The 17,719-nt window shown below is 42.4% G+C and overlaps 1 protein-coding gene across 2 annotated transcripts in view; it reads right to left on the reverse strand.

Moving 5' to 3' along the window:
• Positions 1–17,719, reverse strand: part of PKHD1 (PKHD1 ciliary IPT domain containing fibrocystin/polyductin) — a 484,027-nt gene that overhangs the window by 262,562 nt on the left and 203,746 nt on the right. For both annotated transcript variants that reach the window (XM_047795623.1, XM_047795624.1), the window contains 3 exons: positions 13,847–13,972; positions 10,877–10,933; positions 10,225–10,355 (listed from right to left, as the gene is read on the reverse strand). In XM_047795623.1, the coding sequence (XP_047651579.1) occupies positions 10,225–10,355; positions 10,877–10,933; positions 13,847–13,972 (314 nt within the window). The remainder of the gene's footprint in view (positions 1–10,224; positions 10,356–10,876; positions 10,934–13,846; positions 13,973–17,719) is intronic.

Below are 17,719 nucleotides of genomic sequence, written 5' to 3' on the forward strand. Positions count from 1 at the left end.
TACTATCTAACTAATGTAATGTTTTCTATATGTACCTATGTTAGGGAACCATTGACTGAAACTGCCCACCTTGATCAGGCATGATAATAGCTGCTTGCATGAGTTGTCTCACAAGAGGACACCCTGATAAGGAATATGGTGCTGCCCTAAAAACTAACTGGGAGGATTGGGAGGGGCCAGCAGGATGGAGGAGATGACCAACCTCCCAGGATCCTTGGTGCTGGAATCCATCTTGGCTGAGAGATGCATGTGCCACCAAGAAGGACCCTGAGCCAGCAAGATGATTGGCCAAAGACCACCTGGACACTAACCCATTCCCGTAAAAGTGGAGAGTTTGAGCCACATGGCAGAGCAGTTCTCCTGGGTTTCCTTACCCTGCAGCTCTCCACCCAGTCACCCCTTGCCAATAAAGTCTTTTGCTTTGTCAGCATGTGTGTCTCCTTGAACCATTCATTTCCAAGTGTTAGACAAGAGGCCATTCTCGGGCCCTGGAAAGGGTTTCCATTCCTGCAACACACATAAAACCTAAATTCTCCATTCAATGATTAGAGTTTGGGGCTTTAATTCGGATCGAATGGAATACAATGAGAGTATGTATCTTTATAAATTCAATGAAGTACCACCAAATATCCATCACTATGTAATACACTTCAGGACTGAGTAGAAAAACAACTCCCTAAAGAGTATAATAATGTACACAGAGGTACTTTGCTTGGCGTACCCAATACATACAAAAATTTTTATTTTGTTGCCAACATTGCAAAACTAGGAGACTTGATGTAAAAACTTAGACTTAACAGTTTCTTAATAATACTGAGCCCAATTCCTGCAAGGTGACCATAGATGAGCTGGAGCTAAGAAAGGGCCACCTTCTTGGATTGTGGATTCTTTTGCCATAGTCCCCACACTTCCTGCTTCACTTATTTATGATACCAGGCTGCTCCCTACAGGCATTTACAAACTCTTAGCTCCAGGCTGTAAAGCAAATGATATGTGGGCTGTTATGTCTGTGGGAAGGATGAAGGGTCAACAGATCAGGATGCTGGACTCCTTCCCCCACACTTGCATGCGCCTGTCTTGCCCATGTTTACTCAGAGAAGAGAAGCTAGGGAAAAAATTGCTCAGCTAGCTTCAGGCCTAAGCTTTGTGTGACAGGGAGAAAAAGACCCTAGGTGATTTTGCGTGTTCTATCCCTGATCTCCTAGGGGGTTGACATGGCCTGGCTGGTGTGAGAAAAAAGAATGCTGAGTGTTCTCTCTGTGAGCAAATGTCTCCTGGGAATGCACCCTGCAGTACAAGAATAGCTTATCCTGAACACTGGCATCAGGGCACAGAGGAGGGAAGCAGGAAGGATTGTGACACTATGCAACCCAAAAAGGCATTAAACATTCTATAAAACAGCACTTTAGGGCTATAGGTGCCACTATATGAGGCTCAGTGGGACTATGCTGGGAGTGCCTTGCTAAAACAGTTCCTAAACTTTAGCACGCATCCAGGGTACAGTTCTAAGACTTAGCAAATAAAACACAGGCACCCCATCACACTTATATAAAAAAAAAAGTTAGTATAAGTATATCCCAAAGACTGCATGAGATATACTTACACTAAAAAATTTTAAAAGCATTTCTGAAATTTAAATTTATCCATTCTGTGTATTTTGTCTGGCAACCCTAACCCAGAGTAAATCGAATACAGATTTCTAGGCTCCACCACTAGATATCCCAACTGAGTAGGTGTTGGGGTGGTGGTGAAGGGATGGGATATAGGATTCTGCATCTTGAGCATCACAGAAGGGTCCAAGGCAGGTGATCTTCAGACCTCATTCTGAGAACTGCTTCTCCAGAGGCAACTAAGATATTAAAAATATACTATCTAGTCATCAAGGGTCCTGGAAGATTTTTTTTCAAAGAGGAGAGAGATACTGGGGAAAAATTCATTTCCTGGTGATTTTGCCACAAGTTGCTTTAATGGCCATTGTAGGACCAGAGACCTACTAAATCAGGGTGGGAATCTGTTATCAGGTCCCCAGCAAAAAGACTGCCCAACTCAGTGCAAATTATATTTATGTTGGTTTTTTTTTTTCTTTTCCTTGGAAGTATTTATCTTTTTTTTTTAAAGTTATGGCCAAGTGTAATAACAACACTCATCATAGTAAAGATATTGAGAGAAGCTACTACTACAGGCCAGGTAGCAGATTTAGAGCCTCATCTATTTTCACAATTCTGAGTTTTGTATTATTACAATTTCACAAAGAAACTGGAGCTTGGCAAAGCTGAGTAACCTTCTCCAAGTCACAGAGCTAATAACTGTCATAAGAAAGCTCCACTCACATCCAAGCCTGGAAGTGTAGGTCTAGATAGTAGGCCAGGATGGAGAAATAAAGGCAAAATCAAGAACCAAGGATGCCAACAATAGGGTTTATGTGCAGAAATGTAAACAACAGTGTGCAATGATGAGTCAGGCCACTAGGTCAAGGGCAGAAGAGGAGAGTTTGCTATGGCTTCCCCAGTAGTGGACAAAATCTGTTGGACTACTTTCTTTGCGGGAGTCAACCTATCATGGACATTCAAGCAAGAGAAATTCCAGAGAGAAATTAACTATTCAAGTAAGCCAGTTCCTTGAGGTGTGTGTCTATAGTCACAAGAAAAAAGTGAGTCAACCCTTCAGGCACCAGGTAACTAGTGGACAAGACACAGGTAGTGTTTGCTATTGCTACCTAAATACAGGTTTCCTCAAAATCAGGGAGCTTCTATCAGGTTGGCTTAAGGAGTTGCTCTCCAAAATTCTCACCAAGGAATACACGTTGTGGCACAGTGGAAATGAATCTAACTAGCATCCACGATGATGTGGGCTCAATCCCTGGCCTCACTCAGTGGGTTAAGGATCCAGTATTTCCATGAGCTGTGGTGTAGGTCACAGACACGGCTCAGATCCCAAGTTACTGTGGCTGTAAAGTAGGCTGGCAGCTGTAGCTTGGATTCGCCCCCTAGGCTGGGAACTACATATGCCACAGGTGTGGCCCTAAAAATAAAAATAAAAATAAAATTCTCACCAAAAATCAAAACAATATAAAATCCTTCCCATCCACACCATGGAGGAAAAAAGCAGGCTCAGCTCAGAGTGCAGAGAGACACATGGGTACAGACATGGGCAAATTCCCACCAGGCAGAAGAAGATATGACAATTTGAAGAGCATATTTAAAGAAGACAAAGAATCCAGCAGTTCCCACCATTGCTCAGCAGAAACAAATCTGACTAGCATCCATGAGGATGCAGGTTTGATCCCTGGCCTCACTCAGTGGGTTAAGGATCCGGCATTGCCATGAGCTGTGGTGTAGGTCACAGACGTGGCTCGGATCTGGAGTTGCTGTGGCTGTGGCGTAGGCCAGCAGCTACAGTCCAATTCAGCTTCTAGACTGGGAACTTCCATATACCATGGTTAGGGCCCTAGAAAGATTTTAAAAAAAAAGAGAGAGAGAGAGGACAAAGGATCCAAAATTCCAGAATTATAGGCATTGGGTGTTATCAAGGCTTAGACATAAAGTTAATGAAGACTGGCTACTGACCTAGGATTTTTTGAGCGACAAAAGAAGAAAAGATTGAGATTGTCTGTAATTGCTCTTCAACATCAATGCAGACAGCGAGGGATATGAACATTGGGATGGGACACAGAAAAGGGTTAGAACTAAAAGGAAGTTCTGACCGACTCCAGGAGAGAGCTCTTCCTCACAGCTTTTTTAAAAAAATGTTATTGAAGTGTAGTCAATTTATAATATGTTCATTTCTGCTGTTCAGCAAAGTGATTCAGATTGTGTGTATATATATATACACACACACACACTCCAAGACTTTATTATTAAAGGCAGCTCTGGGAGTTTCCATCGTGGCTCAGTGGAAATGAATCCAACTAGGAACCATGAGGTGTGGGTTTGATCCCTGGCCTTGCTCAGTGGTTAAGGATCCAGCATTGCCGTGAGCTATGATGTAGGTTGCAGATTCAGCTTGGATCCCATGTTGCTGTGGCCATGGTGTAGGCCAGAGGCTACAGCTCCAATGTGACTCCTAGCCTGGGAAGCTCCACATGCTGCAAGCGTGACCCTAAAAAGCAAAAAATAAAATAAAATAAAATAAAATAAAATAAAAAGGGAGCTCTGTGAACTTGGGAGTGAAAATATAGCAGTACTCCCTATAGAAGGGAACTTCAGGGAGGCTGTTCCTCTCTGGGTGTGCTACGTGTTCTACTAGGGACACACCCACATGTGCACAAGCGCGCGCAAACACACACACACACACAGATGCACTCACACAGAACCAAGCAAAGTCAATATGAAAGAAAAACTGAAATCAGATGTTCTAAAACCCAACAATACTCAACTCATGGCTCATGTGAGAGGAAGAACCAGTGCCCCAGGCCCTGGAGGTTGTCAGCGTCTGGGGAAGTGTGAGTAAGGGCCAGAGTTGACCCGAGATCAGAGGCCTGGCCAGCAGGCAGCAGCAAAGACCTGGTCGGGGGCACTAGCACTTGCTGACACAGCCACTGGGGCCTTTTCCCTGACATCAACCTGCAGTTCACTGTGGACAATGAAGCCTCTCTCATCCTGGGGATCTGTAATCTGGTGGCCATGCCCCCTCTTTCGCTCAGTTACAGAAGGTCGTCTTTCTTTGTGGGCTAGTGGCCCATTTTCCATTGTACTCCATTATTTGAGACTCTGAGCATTTCTCCAACAAGGCCACTTACAATTCTAATCACCTGCCTTATCACATGGCAAAAGTGACTTTGGGATATCATTGAATATGAAGCTGCATCACTATTCAAGATGCTAACATGACTTCAGGGAAATAGGACCATCTCTAAGACTCTAATTATTTGGGTTGACAGAGTCTGCAGCTATGGTTGCCAGTCAAGGATGATACTGATCCCCAGAGAGCACTTGGAAATCTCTGGAGACAGTTTTTCAGAGAGGGGTTCTACCGGCATTAAGTGGACAGTGACCAGAGATGCTGTTATACAGAAGACAGCCTCTCATAAGCTGTCTTATAAGCCCCCAAATGTTAATGCCACCAAGATTTTAAAAAAACCCTGGTCCACAGTCTCCACTTGTTCTTGACATAATCCATACCCATTGTCCAGTATCTCATCTCCAAATTTTGATGGAAAGACCGACCTAAATATAAAAACCATGGTTAACTGCAATAAGAATACTGTGACAGTTTTTTCTGGGAGGGTGTTTATACCTTTTTAAACAATCCCATCTGCCATTAGGCATTCCCCAAAAGAACACTTCTGAGCATTGAAGACACGCCCTCATGATTCTCAGCTTTGAAGAATCACTGTCACTGGGTTGTCAAATACCAGCGCCTTCATGGGAACACAAGGAACTAAAGTGGCTCTTGACTCTCAGGGATGATGACACACTGGAACCTTCCTCAGGGAAGCACACATGAAGTTCCACCTTCCACATAACCTGTGTTGACTGACTGTGCCTCTACTGACCCAATGAGCCATGGGAAAGGCCATGAGTATGTAAGAACCAAGGTTTAATGGAAGGGCTTCTGAAACCCCTACCTTTCTGCAAGCATACAAACAATGAGAACAGTGCTCTAGAGGCCCAAAGCCACTGTCTAATTTGGACATACACCTCTATTTCATGATCAGTGAAATGCTCATTCACACGAAGACTCTCCTCGAGAGGGGAAAATTCAAATATTTCCAGAACATACTCCAAGGGGCTTTGTCCCTACCCATCACCTTGGCCAGACAGGTGCTCAGAAAGGGACTGAATAGATCTTCTTAACCCTCTGCCCTGGTGCCATTACTATCTGTGGACATTTGGGTGTTCATATAGAAATGCTTTCTAAGTGCATTTATAGTCAGGCGGGATATTGCAACTTCATCTTCTGTTAGCCAGTAAGGCTCCCTTTCCTCATAAAAGAAGCACTTGAACCATCGCATGACATTACTTCCCACCCCTTTTTTACTCTCTATTCTGATTGGGTATGCTGCAAATGATTCATGGGGAGAAACCACATATGTATGCAGGCAGCCAGCGGCTGGCGGGGAAGAGTTTAAGGCAAGCAGGGAATTTTGTGTGGAAATCAATTCTTTGCGGAAGTCAATGCATTATGGACATTCAAGCAAGAGAAATTCCAGAGAGAAATTAACTGCCCAAGTAAGCCAGCTCCTTGAGGTGTGCATCTATAGTCACTAAGAAAAAAAAAAAATAAAAAGGAGAGAGTTAACCCTTCAGGCAGCTCTTAAATATACATTAGCTATTGAGTGGGGAGAGCTAGAGAGCTGAAATCAGCCTTTAAACACAGAATTCCCTACAAAATTGATTCACAAACCAGAACAAATTCCCCTCAAATTAAATGGATGTTCCCAAAGAGTGGGTCTCCAGGGGTTTTCCATTGGCTATCCTAAACAGGGATCTGGTCATGGGAAATTTCCAGTGCCAACATACACACGGGATATTCTGGAGCTCTAGGAGTGAACAATCTCTTGCTGTTGGAGAGCAAAGATCTTCCAGCTTGAGGTCGACACAGGTTACGTCCCCTGAAAGACAAAGCCTCCAGAGATAGCTAAGAACCCCTAGAAAGGAGTCAGAGACTATGATTCTGGAGGGTGGAGGGAAGAGAGCCTGGAAAGGAAGGATCCAGGATGCTACTGGTGAGGCCTGGAAGAAGAACCTGGGGTCTATTGCTGGAAAGCCTGGAAAAGTCCAGGATGCTACTGGTGAGGCCTGGAAGAAGAACCTGGGGTCTATTGCTGGAAAGCCTGGAAAAGTCTATCTATCCAAGGGGTACACAAAGGAATACCCCAAGTTCTTTGGACATATAAACAGGAATACCACACCAAGTCCTTACCAGCAAGAGGGCAAAAAGCTCAGGTTTTGCTTCTCAGAGGAACTGCCTGGACTTAACTCAGCAGCAGCCTGAGCAGAGAGACAGGCAGGCAGATCACGTGTAGGTATGAAGACTAAAGACTAGTACACCTGAAATATCCCTGCACATGCCAGAGTTGAAGGTGCGTGAACTGTAAAGATGGCTGACCGGGAGCCAAGGTGAATTCCATGTGCTGGGCAGAGTGTTCCATTCTAGGTTCTGTGTCAGGGCAATTCAGGAACAATCTATAACCACCAATCACCATAGAGGCTTAATTAAGGATCAGCTCTGTTTCTTCCTGCCTGCCTGCCAGGCCAGAGATTTCAAGGTCAACTTATGTATGGAAGAGAGAGGGTTTAAGGCTTACCACGTTGGTTGCCCAGCCGCTAGGATTAGATCACCTTCAAGTTGAAATAAAGGCTTTAGTTTGCCTGATAATATTGTCCCAATGTCAATTTCCTAGTTCTGCCATTGATCCTCCACAAAGGTTATGATTATGTCACCCTTGGAAGAATCTGGGGGAAGGGCATACAAGAATGCTCTGTTTTATTTTTGCGATGCTGAGTCTAAAATTATTTCAAAATGAAAAGTTTAGAAAAAGAAAAATCCTATCTGAGAAAAAATGGATGCATGTATATGTACAACTGAATCACTTATACACGTACAACTATACTTCAACAAATCTTTTAAAAAAATCCTAACACATCACGGTCATACAGTGGTTTTCAAAAAAAAAAAAAAACAAAACTGAGCACATGCAAGGCTTGGCTCTACCCCCTCAAGGGGACATTCCTGACTCTGAACCATTCATACATCAGGACATGAAAGCCACCACCCATGAGATAGTTCCTCACAATAAGGAACGTGTCTCTCTTGAACATCAGAACAACCCTGAAAGAGGGCAACACACACACACACACACACACACACACGCATTCACACATGAACACACACACATGAACACACACACACCACTGCCCATCATTGTCTGTCATCCTAGCCTCCTTATAATGCCCTTGGAATAAAGGCGTATCTCTAAAAAGCCCCCTATGTGTCATCCACATGGGACACTCTTAGCAAACACTAGCTTACTGTTTGTCCAGTGACTGAAATGACCTTCACTGACACAAAGGGTCAAGAGAGGTTCCTAATTTTAAGGTTCTGACACATACACCTGATTACCACCTATGTCCTTGGTTGTGGCACTATCCTAAACAACAGAATACAAGAGAGACAGCACAACAGACCCCCAGTGACATAGCTGCAGAATTGGAGTGGACTGCAAAATTTAACACTGAGAGGTGAGTTCCACAGGATCTAAATGCTGACAGAGACAAAACATCTTAGTTTTCAATCAGTAAAATGATTGCACAATCTTAGAATCTATTCTTTATTTTCCTTTTTCTTCCCCCATTCTTTGATTAGGGAATTATACCTACATCCATCCATTCATTATATTCCATTAATTTTTTTGAGCAACTACTATGTCTCAGATGCTGTACTAGGGTCTAAAAGCTAATAAGCCAATGAAAAGAGAACTACAGAATTTTAGGATCCTGGAAGATGAAAATGTCAGGAATATGCCTAATGAATATAATTAATGAATTTACAATACCAATTTAACCTAAAACCTCATTCTCAAAACATGTACATCATATTTTTTTTCAGATTTGTAAACTGGATGTAAGAGGAGGAAAATAAATGGATGGAAATGGAAAGCATCTGACAGGGAACAAAAAGCTTGTTTTGGACTCAATTTTTTCAGTGGTGACTGGGCACCATTCTATAGGTCAGCTTGCAGAAGCTTAGGTGACCTATCAGCTTGCAGGTGGCCCCCTGATTCTCTGCACCAATAGCCACCTCATCTCTTAACAGTCAACTTGTGGCCAGGACACCACCCAGGAGACAATGCAAAGTCAGTCAGCATCCCAGCATTCAAGGTGGGATTTAGACACATTCCAGCCTTGTGCAGGAAGATGACCTGGGCAACCCTGAGGATCCATTTTCTTCTAGGTATTTCAAAGGAGTCAAGATTATGCTATCAATTTTGTAAAAACATGGCTCTTTAGTCCTCAAAGCTTGCTGGCATAGCTGTGCAGTAAGCTCTGTGGTTAAATGTGGCTCTCATTGTTCTGAGTCTAGAGGTTGTTTTCCTTCAATCCATGCAGTCCTGCCTTCTCTCTCTCCCCACTGCCATTAGGCATCTAAAGTGTGTAAATGCTGGGCTTGGAATAAATGGAATTAAGAGTCTGGAGGAGGGTTGAGGAGGTCACCATGATTTTTATTAGAGGTTATTCAGCTGAAGGTAATTCACAAAAAAAAATGAGCAGAGGGAGAGAAAGAGAGAGACGTTTGCTCTCTGAGTGCCACAGAAACTTGACATAACTGTTAGGACCCAGTAGACACTCAGAGCCCCATCCCCAAGAGTGAAGTTCTTAACCCTTTCACAGTTGGTCCATGGGACAAAACCATTGGACAAGGAGAAACCAAGTGGGCTTTGCCCTAGTCTGATGCAATTCCTCACTCATAGACCTACAGCCAAGCTACCAGGAACATTAATTTCTTAACATGTTTAGAGAGAAATTTACCAAGAAAAAGCGATGCTAAATTATACTAGATGAACACCAAGGTTACAGAGTATGCAGTTGACCCTTGAACAACCAAGGGGTTGAGGGCACCAACCCTCCATACAGTTATAAATCTGGGTATAAATTATCTTCCATCCTCAATATACACATAATTCTTCCATGTCCAGGGTTTGGCACTGCAGATTCAACTAAATACAGATAGTGTGATAGTGTAATATTTGAAAGATATCCACATAAAAGTGGATCCAAGCCATTCAAACCCCCATTGTTGGAAGGTCAACCGTACTTCCTTCATCCTAGAAACTGAGATGAGCTCATAAACCTCTTGATTTCATGGGCCCTCAGTTTTGAACACTCTTAAAGGGCAACGATAGGATCACATTAATACAGTAACATAGTGAAGATTTAATAAGCAATTATTATTGGAATTGAGATCACATTTAGCAACTGCCGCAGAAAACTCAGAAAGATATTTTACATTGCATTAATTTAAATAACTGAAAAATAATCAATCTCTAATTTGTTTCCCGTCATTTAGATAGTGTTTTAAAAAGTATTCACAGGAACACTGAGGGAAATGATTGCATTTATCCTAAAGCACTGTTTAACCCCAAATCATAAAGTAGTTTCTTGATACTAACAAGCAACGAGTAAACCTTTTATCCACACCACTGATGCTGCCACCCCAGACAACTTTTGGAGGGAATTTTAGGCCTCTTAGCTCTGACCCTTCTGGTGGAGCTGAAGCTCTTACCTCCACAACATTGGTGGGATCGCGGATGTAGATGCCAGAAGGCGCCAACATTTCAGGACTGGAGAGTCCCTCAGCGCCAGCAACCCTGATGATCACGTTGTTCCTTATTATATTTCCCTGTTCTGGCCAGTCTAAGTTAAGAAAAGTGGATGCACAAATGTTATTAAAATTTAGTCAACGCTTGGAGAGCTTGGGGTTAATAGACACAAACTATTGCCTTTGGAATGGATTAGCAATGGGATCCTGCTGTGTAGCCCTGGGAACTCTGTCTAGTCACTTATGATGGAGCCTGATAATGTGCGAAAATAGAATGTGTACATGTATGTGTAACTGGGTCACCATGCTGTACAGTAGAAAAAAAAAGTGTATTGGGGAAATAAATAATAATAATAATAATCTTAAAAAATAAATAAATATGCAGATAGATTCCTATGAAAAAAAAATTTAGTCAACCCAACATTCTTGTTCCTACCAATAGGCGATATATACTTCTAAAAATGCATATATATATATATGTATGTATGTATATAAAACCTTTAGGGTGTTTGGCATATTTAGGATAGCTAACATTCTGCTATCAGGCCTGTCTATAAAATAAAATATGACGAGTCGAATGCATTGTAATAGATTTTAAACCGATTTACATATTTACCATTTTCTCCTGTGGGAATAACCTCTGAGGGGATATATCTTATCTCAGGGGATGTACCTGAGAACAAAAGATCACGTTAGTTTAGCACATCTCATGCCACCCAGGAATATGAGAGCCACTGCAATACTATTTCTTCTTTTGTTGTGGTCTGCTTTGCGTCTTTAACCCATGGAGCAGATAAGAGATCCAGATTATCTGAATTTTTTAGTTCTAGAGTATCATGAATCAAAAGCTCATTTTGGAGTTTCCGTCGCAGCTCAGTGAAAACGAAGCTGACAAGTATCCATGAGGATGCAGGTTCGATCCCTGGCCTTGCTCAGTGAGTTAAGGATCTGGCGTTGCTCTGAGCTGTGGTCTGGGTCACAGATGCAGCTCAGATCTGGTGTTGCGGTGGCTGTGGTATAGGCCAGCCATACCAATTCTACCCCCTAGCCTGGGAATCTCCATATGCTGTGGGCACAGCCCTAAAAAGCAAAAAAAAAAAAAAAAAGCTCATTTTAGTTTATTTTTTTATTTATTTTTGTCTTTTTAGGGCCACACCTGCAGCATATGGAAGTTCCCAGGCTAGGGGTCTAATTGCAGCTGCAGCTGCTAATCTATACCACAGCCATAGCAATGCAGGATCTGCAACCTATACCACAGCTCAGGGCAACATCAGATCCTTAACGCACTGAGGAAAGCCAGGGATCGAACCCGTGGCCTCATGGATACTAGTCAGGTTCATTACCACTAAGCCACAATGGGAACTCTCAGAAGCTCATTTTAAATCAAAAAATAGCAAAGTAACAGATCTACTGTTCTACTTCTTAGGAAAAGTCAAAGTGATTGTATCTGTAGTTAAATGTCACACGCTCTTGTGTCCTCCAGCCCCATCCCTAGCTGTCTGAATTAGCCACCAGCCACCTGCATGCCTCACTCTTCCCCTGTAAGATTGGGAATGTCCTCGAGGAACAGGATGGATAGGACCTGAGACTCTCACACTCCAACCAGAGGTTTGAAATAGAAGAGAATAAGAGCATGAACCATGCTACAAAGACAGATCGGCCGCTAACGTGGCACCCAATACTGAGCAGCCCCCACACCCCTTTCTTCTAGGGCTTTAGGTATCTGGGCTTCCCATGTCACTTGATGAGTCTGAGTTTGCAAATACATTCTGTACGAATTGAGTACACTAAAATGCACTGACACATATTCTAATTCCATCATCTGCAATGCAATCAATGTCAAGAGCCTCCAGTTTAAACTATCCCAGCACTAAAGGCCACATCCTTCTGCAGGATTTCCTCCTTACCTAGTTAATGTCAATTCCATATAACTGTGTCCTCCTAAAAGAATATTGTTAGGGTACTTCCCTGAATCTCACCTCCAGGTTTCAACAAACTTTTCCTTCACACAGATATAAAAAGTAAGAATAAGCAGAGTCAATCCATGTGTTAACTCGACTGCCTTGCAGCTGTCCTTTTCCAACTAAAAGGCTTGCCTGCACCTGATCACTTCTATTGTCCTTCTTTCTAAGGACATGATCCACATTCCTGCTAAACAGTTTCCCTCTCAGGATTAGAACCTTTCTAGCTTTTATCTTAAGGAGTCCTTCTCAAATGAACTACGTACCTTTTTCCACCGATGATATTACAGAATTAATTTAAATAGAAAACACTTCCAAAAATAGAGTCTTACTTCCAATAAAAACTCCTACTTGCTCTTTTTGTTAATTCTGATACAACCAAAGGCCTTTTCTTCATGAATACATTCATTTCTTTCAACAAATACATCTCCACATGCACTAGTTAATGTGCTAAATGCTCAGGAGAAAATGTTCACATGAAATCGTGTGGTAAAACAGACATGACTCAGATGATCAGAAACATGATGCATAATTTTAAATCAGTAAGTAACAATTAGTGCTAAGAGAGCTTATACGGACTTGACTGAGTGGTGGTGAGAGAGACTCTTACAGGAGGGGAATGAGTGATATAAATGGAGGGAAAGAGCTGTGCAAAAGCCCTGAGGCAGGAGAAGGAGATCTCTTGAAAGAATTAAAATAAAATAGGTTGGTATAGTTAGAGGACAGAGGGAGAGATAAAGATTAAAACACGTGGACCAAGGTTGAGGCAAAAATCACTGTGGGAGTCTTTTAAGCCAGAGTAAGATTTTAGATTGTATTCCAAGAGCAATAAGAAACACTAGAAGGGTTTAAGGAGAGGAGTGACATGGTGCAGTCTGAGATTTTTAAGGATGATTCTAGGCATTGCAAGGGGGATGAACTTGAGGAGACAGAACTGGATACACGTGACCATTAAGATTCTGAAGCATGGGCTTCTTCCGTAAGCCACAGGAGCATCAAAGAACAGAATTCAACATTTTTAACTTCTTGTCCAACATCCAGGTTTAACACTCCAGGAGACTGCACAAAGACATAGCACATCACTTTGAATTATTGTTAAAATTGCTGACAGTAAGTTTTAAAACCTCTCATGGCATATTTATTAAAATGTCATCTTTAAAAAAAATCAGTCTCCTACTGGTAAAGTTTAGTTAGCCAATGAGTGATGACAAAATTTAACATTAGAATTTGTAACTATGAGGAGTTCCCATTCTGGCACAATGGTAATAAACCTGACTAGTATTCATGAGGACACAGGTTTGATGCCTGGCCTCGCTCAGTGGGTTGACTCAGTGTTGCCATGAGCTGTGGTGTAGGTTGCAGATGCAGCTTGGATCCTGCATTGCTGTGGCCATGGCGTAGGCTGGCAGCTACAGCTCTGACTAGACCCCTAGCCTGGGAACTTCCATATGCCATGGGTGTGGCCCTAAAAAGCAAAATAAAAAAAAATGTAATTATGGCTATTACTATGGATCAGAGACTAACATTTTTATAAATTGGAAAATTTAATTTGGGGACAATTCCATTTAAAAAGATGGCGTGTCCTACACTAGAATGCCAAAATTAAAAAACTTCATTTCACTTACCCACAAGCAGTGCATGGCCTAAAATATCATAAAACACATTACTGTCCACCTTCAGGCCTGAGGTTCTGGACATGCTGAGGCCCCTGCTGAAGGAAAGCCATACTGTGCAGCCCTGCACATAGGAACCTGAAGAGCCAAGAGGAAGATAAGAATTAGAAGACCATCTCAAAGGTTCCTCAGCTTCTGTCCATCCTCTCCTAAGCAAACTATAATATAACCAAGAACATTCTCTCACATGATAATAAAACCCAAGAAATGAGGAGTTCACTGCCATTCAGGCCAATGTATCTCAAAGATACCAAAGATAAGTAGAGCAGGATCCAAGGACCACATGTTAGAAAAGAAAACCATCTGAGAAAGACATAATGTGACCAAACCACGGAGGAATGAATGGCTCTCAAGTTTTCCAACTGGCTGCCATCTTGGTGTTTTCTCACATCGCAGCATCGTAGACAGCAGCTCAAGAGACGTTGAGGGTGAAGTGAAGGGCACTGCTTCGACCAACCCTGACCTTTGAAAACTGCACCTGGGAGTTCCTATCGTGGCTCAGTGGTAACAAACCCGACTAGGATCCATGAGGATGAGGGTTCGATCCCTGGCCTTAATCAGTGGGTTAAGAATCCAGCATTCCCATGAGCTGTGGTGTAGGTCACAGACGCAGCTCAGATCTTGCATTACTGTGGCTGTGGCATAGGCTGGAAGCTGTAGCTCCAATTCGACCCATAGCCTGGGAACTTCCATGTGTCTTGGATGCTGCCAGGAAGGAAGGAAGGAAGGAAGGAAGGAAGTAGGAAAGAAAGAAAGAAAGAAAGAAAGAAAGAAAGAAAGAAAGAAAGAAAGAAAGAAAGAAAGAAAGAAAGAAAGAAAGAAAAGAAAAGAAAGAAAGAAAGAAAAGAAAGAAAGAAAAGGAGAAAAGAAAACTGCATCTGCATCTGACATGAAGAGGAGTAGTCATCATTTCTTGAGCTATAAAGTAATTTTTAAAATTCAAGTATAGTTGATTTACAATGTTTCAAATATGTAGTAAAGTGATTCAGTTTATATATATGTGTGTGTGTGTACAGATAGATAAATAGATATATAGACATTCATTTTCAGATTCTTTTCCATTATAGGTTATTGCAAGATATTAAAAATAGTTCCCCATGCTATACACTAGGTCCTTTCTATTTTGTATATAGTTTATCTATTTTGTATATAGTGTGTATCTACATATATTTTATATAGTGTATATATATATATATACACATATACATAGATACATATACACATATATATATAGTGTGTATCTCTTAATCCCAAATTCCTAATTTATCCAGATTATAAGCAAAGACAGACATTGACCTGAGGACCTCGCCTCTCACATTTGAATATGGTGGTTTTGGAAACCCAAGGGGAAATACCCTGTACTATGCTCAGAGAAACTGACATTTAGGAAAAGCATTACACTGCCTCCGTGGGCATATTTTATGACTCCTGCCAAATCCATGAATAAATATTTACTGAGTATCAACAATGCGTTTCAGGAATTGTGCATTGTGCTTGAGAGGTAAAAATGAATAAAACTAAGTAAATTTCTCACTCATATGTCTTGAGTCTGATAGAGGAAACATGTTAAAATAATAAAAATGTATTATTTGATAATAAAATTATAAATCTTGAGAAAGGAGTTTTGTATTCCTTTTCCAGGCAGTGAGAAAGACTCTATTGATGTCAAATGTTTGAAGTATTGGAAAAACTACTTTGATTTATGTAATAACGTGACTGTGTGAGTGCGTCTTTTTAGGGCCGTACCCAGGGCATGTGAAGGTCCCCAAGCTAGACGTCAAATCAGAGCTGCAGCTGCCGGCCTATGCCACAGCCACAGCAACGCAGGATCCAAGCCACATCTGAGACCTCCACCACAGCTCAAGGCAGAGCTGGATCCTTAACCCACTGAGCAAGGCCAGGGATCGAACCTGCGTCCTCATGGGTCCGTTTCCACTGAGCCATGACAGGGACTCCAATAATGTGACTTTTAAATTGAGATGATCCAGAAAGTTCTCAACTATAATGCCTCCATAGCCACAGGGCCTGTAGATGCCCCGAGTCTTAGCTCACTCACATCACTCAGCAAGAAGTTAACCCACCTGTATCCACTTCTGTGGGAAACACTGACTGCCACAGACTTTTCCTGACTCCAGATCTCCACCATAACATCACTTCATCAGAACAACCAGTAAGGGAGTCACTGTTGGGGCTCAGTGAGTTAAGAACCCGGCATAGTGTCTATGAAGATGCGGGTTTGATCCCTGGCCTCACTCAGTGGGCTAAGGATCCAGCATTGCCACAAGTTGTCATGTAGGTCATAGATGTGGCTAGGACCCAGTGTGGCTACGGCTGTGGCATAGGTGGGCAGCTGCAGCTCAGATTCAATCCCTAATCCCTGGGGACTTCCACATGCCTCAGGTGCAGCCATAGAAAGAAACAACAATAACAAAACAAAACAATAGATACTAATGTGTTTCCAGAACTATTATGGGTGTGGTTCAGGGACTGATCAACCTTGAAAAGTAGCATGTAAAGATTCCAACACCCTCTAACTCCAGTGATAAGGGACAGTTGGCCACACAGGTCGGGCAGGGGTGGTGCCTATAGAGCATGAAACAATAAAGGATTCTTTGGCAAGCCTGCCCGAAGTTTCTAACCTCTGGGTTAATGTGTTACCCCCTCCCAGGAAACACATTTGCCTTTTAACAGAGACCTACAGGAGACACAGTATTAATTCAGTGGATTTCAAACTTTTACCAAGCACCAAACCTCTTTTTTCAGAGAAAACCTAATATATACATTAATTATTCATTAATAATTATTAATTAATATATATTTATTTTCAGATACAACCTAATATAAAGGCGGCTGCTCCGAAGCAGAGGTTGGGGAGGCAGATGATGTGAATTTTCAAACAAGGTGGGGGTTGGTTATGCTCAATTGATAGCTTTCCTCGCTTCTGCTGGAGCTGGCCTCACATCAAATATTCCTCAGCCTTCTAATCTCCAGGAAATCAAAGAACCAGAGAGAAGGTCACAAAGATCCTGATGCCCCTAAAGTATGAGGGAAAGAGCCCCATTAGGAAGCATTCCCCTAAATGAGTGTAAAATGCAATAAATAATGTGAAGAGACCTGGAAAATTAGGGTAGACATTCTTGGCAGGCAAATGATTTGAAAGGAGAAAAAATGCTCCAGCTGGCTAGTCAGGAGCCTGCTTTCAGGGACCTCAAGGATTACTGTGTCATTACCTGTTGAAATCCTAGCAGGTAATCAAGACCCACCTGAACCTCCAAGGATGCCTTGATGTGCATTGTCAGGCACCAACCCCCCTGGAGCCCCACCCTTATCAAGGAAGGCAAAGCTTGAATGTGTGGGTGTGGAGGTGCTGAGGGAGCGGGAGGAGGAGGGGGAAACGGAGCTACACTTCTCATCACTGAGCATCTGGATGCACACCTCTCTTACATATCAGCCTCTGGCACTGGGTTTTCCCCTGGATGTCCCTGTGTCCCTCAGAGCCTTTAGCAGTACATCAAGTCATAGTCTTCTTTTCTGATTCTCATCTTTTTTACCTACTTGTTCCCACCGGCACTCAATGTCTCCAGCCTCCTTCCTCTCTCTTCAGGTCTGGCCAAGATCTGCACACTCTCCTTGTTCTATGTCCCCAAGAAGAGTGCCTGGTTCTCGGCCATTCTCCCCCGTTTTCCCAGGCAGGAGATTCCTCTGCCTTAGGACAACTTCACCAAGCAGGGCTTTCCATGAGCATTGATGATTTACATCCTTTGATATCAATTTGCCTCTACTCACAAAGCTGATAAATGGTAGAGTCAGGATTCCAAATACAGA

Source organism: Phacochoerus africanus, chromosome 9, assembly GCF_016906955.1.
Source record: "Phacochoerus africanus isolate WHEZ1 chromosome 9, ROS_Pafr_v1, whole genome shotgun sequence".
Classification (NCBI taxonomy): Eukaryota; Metazoa; Chordata; class Mammalia; order Artiodactyla; family Suidae; genus Phacochoerus; species Phacochoerus africanus.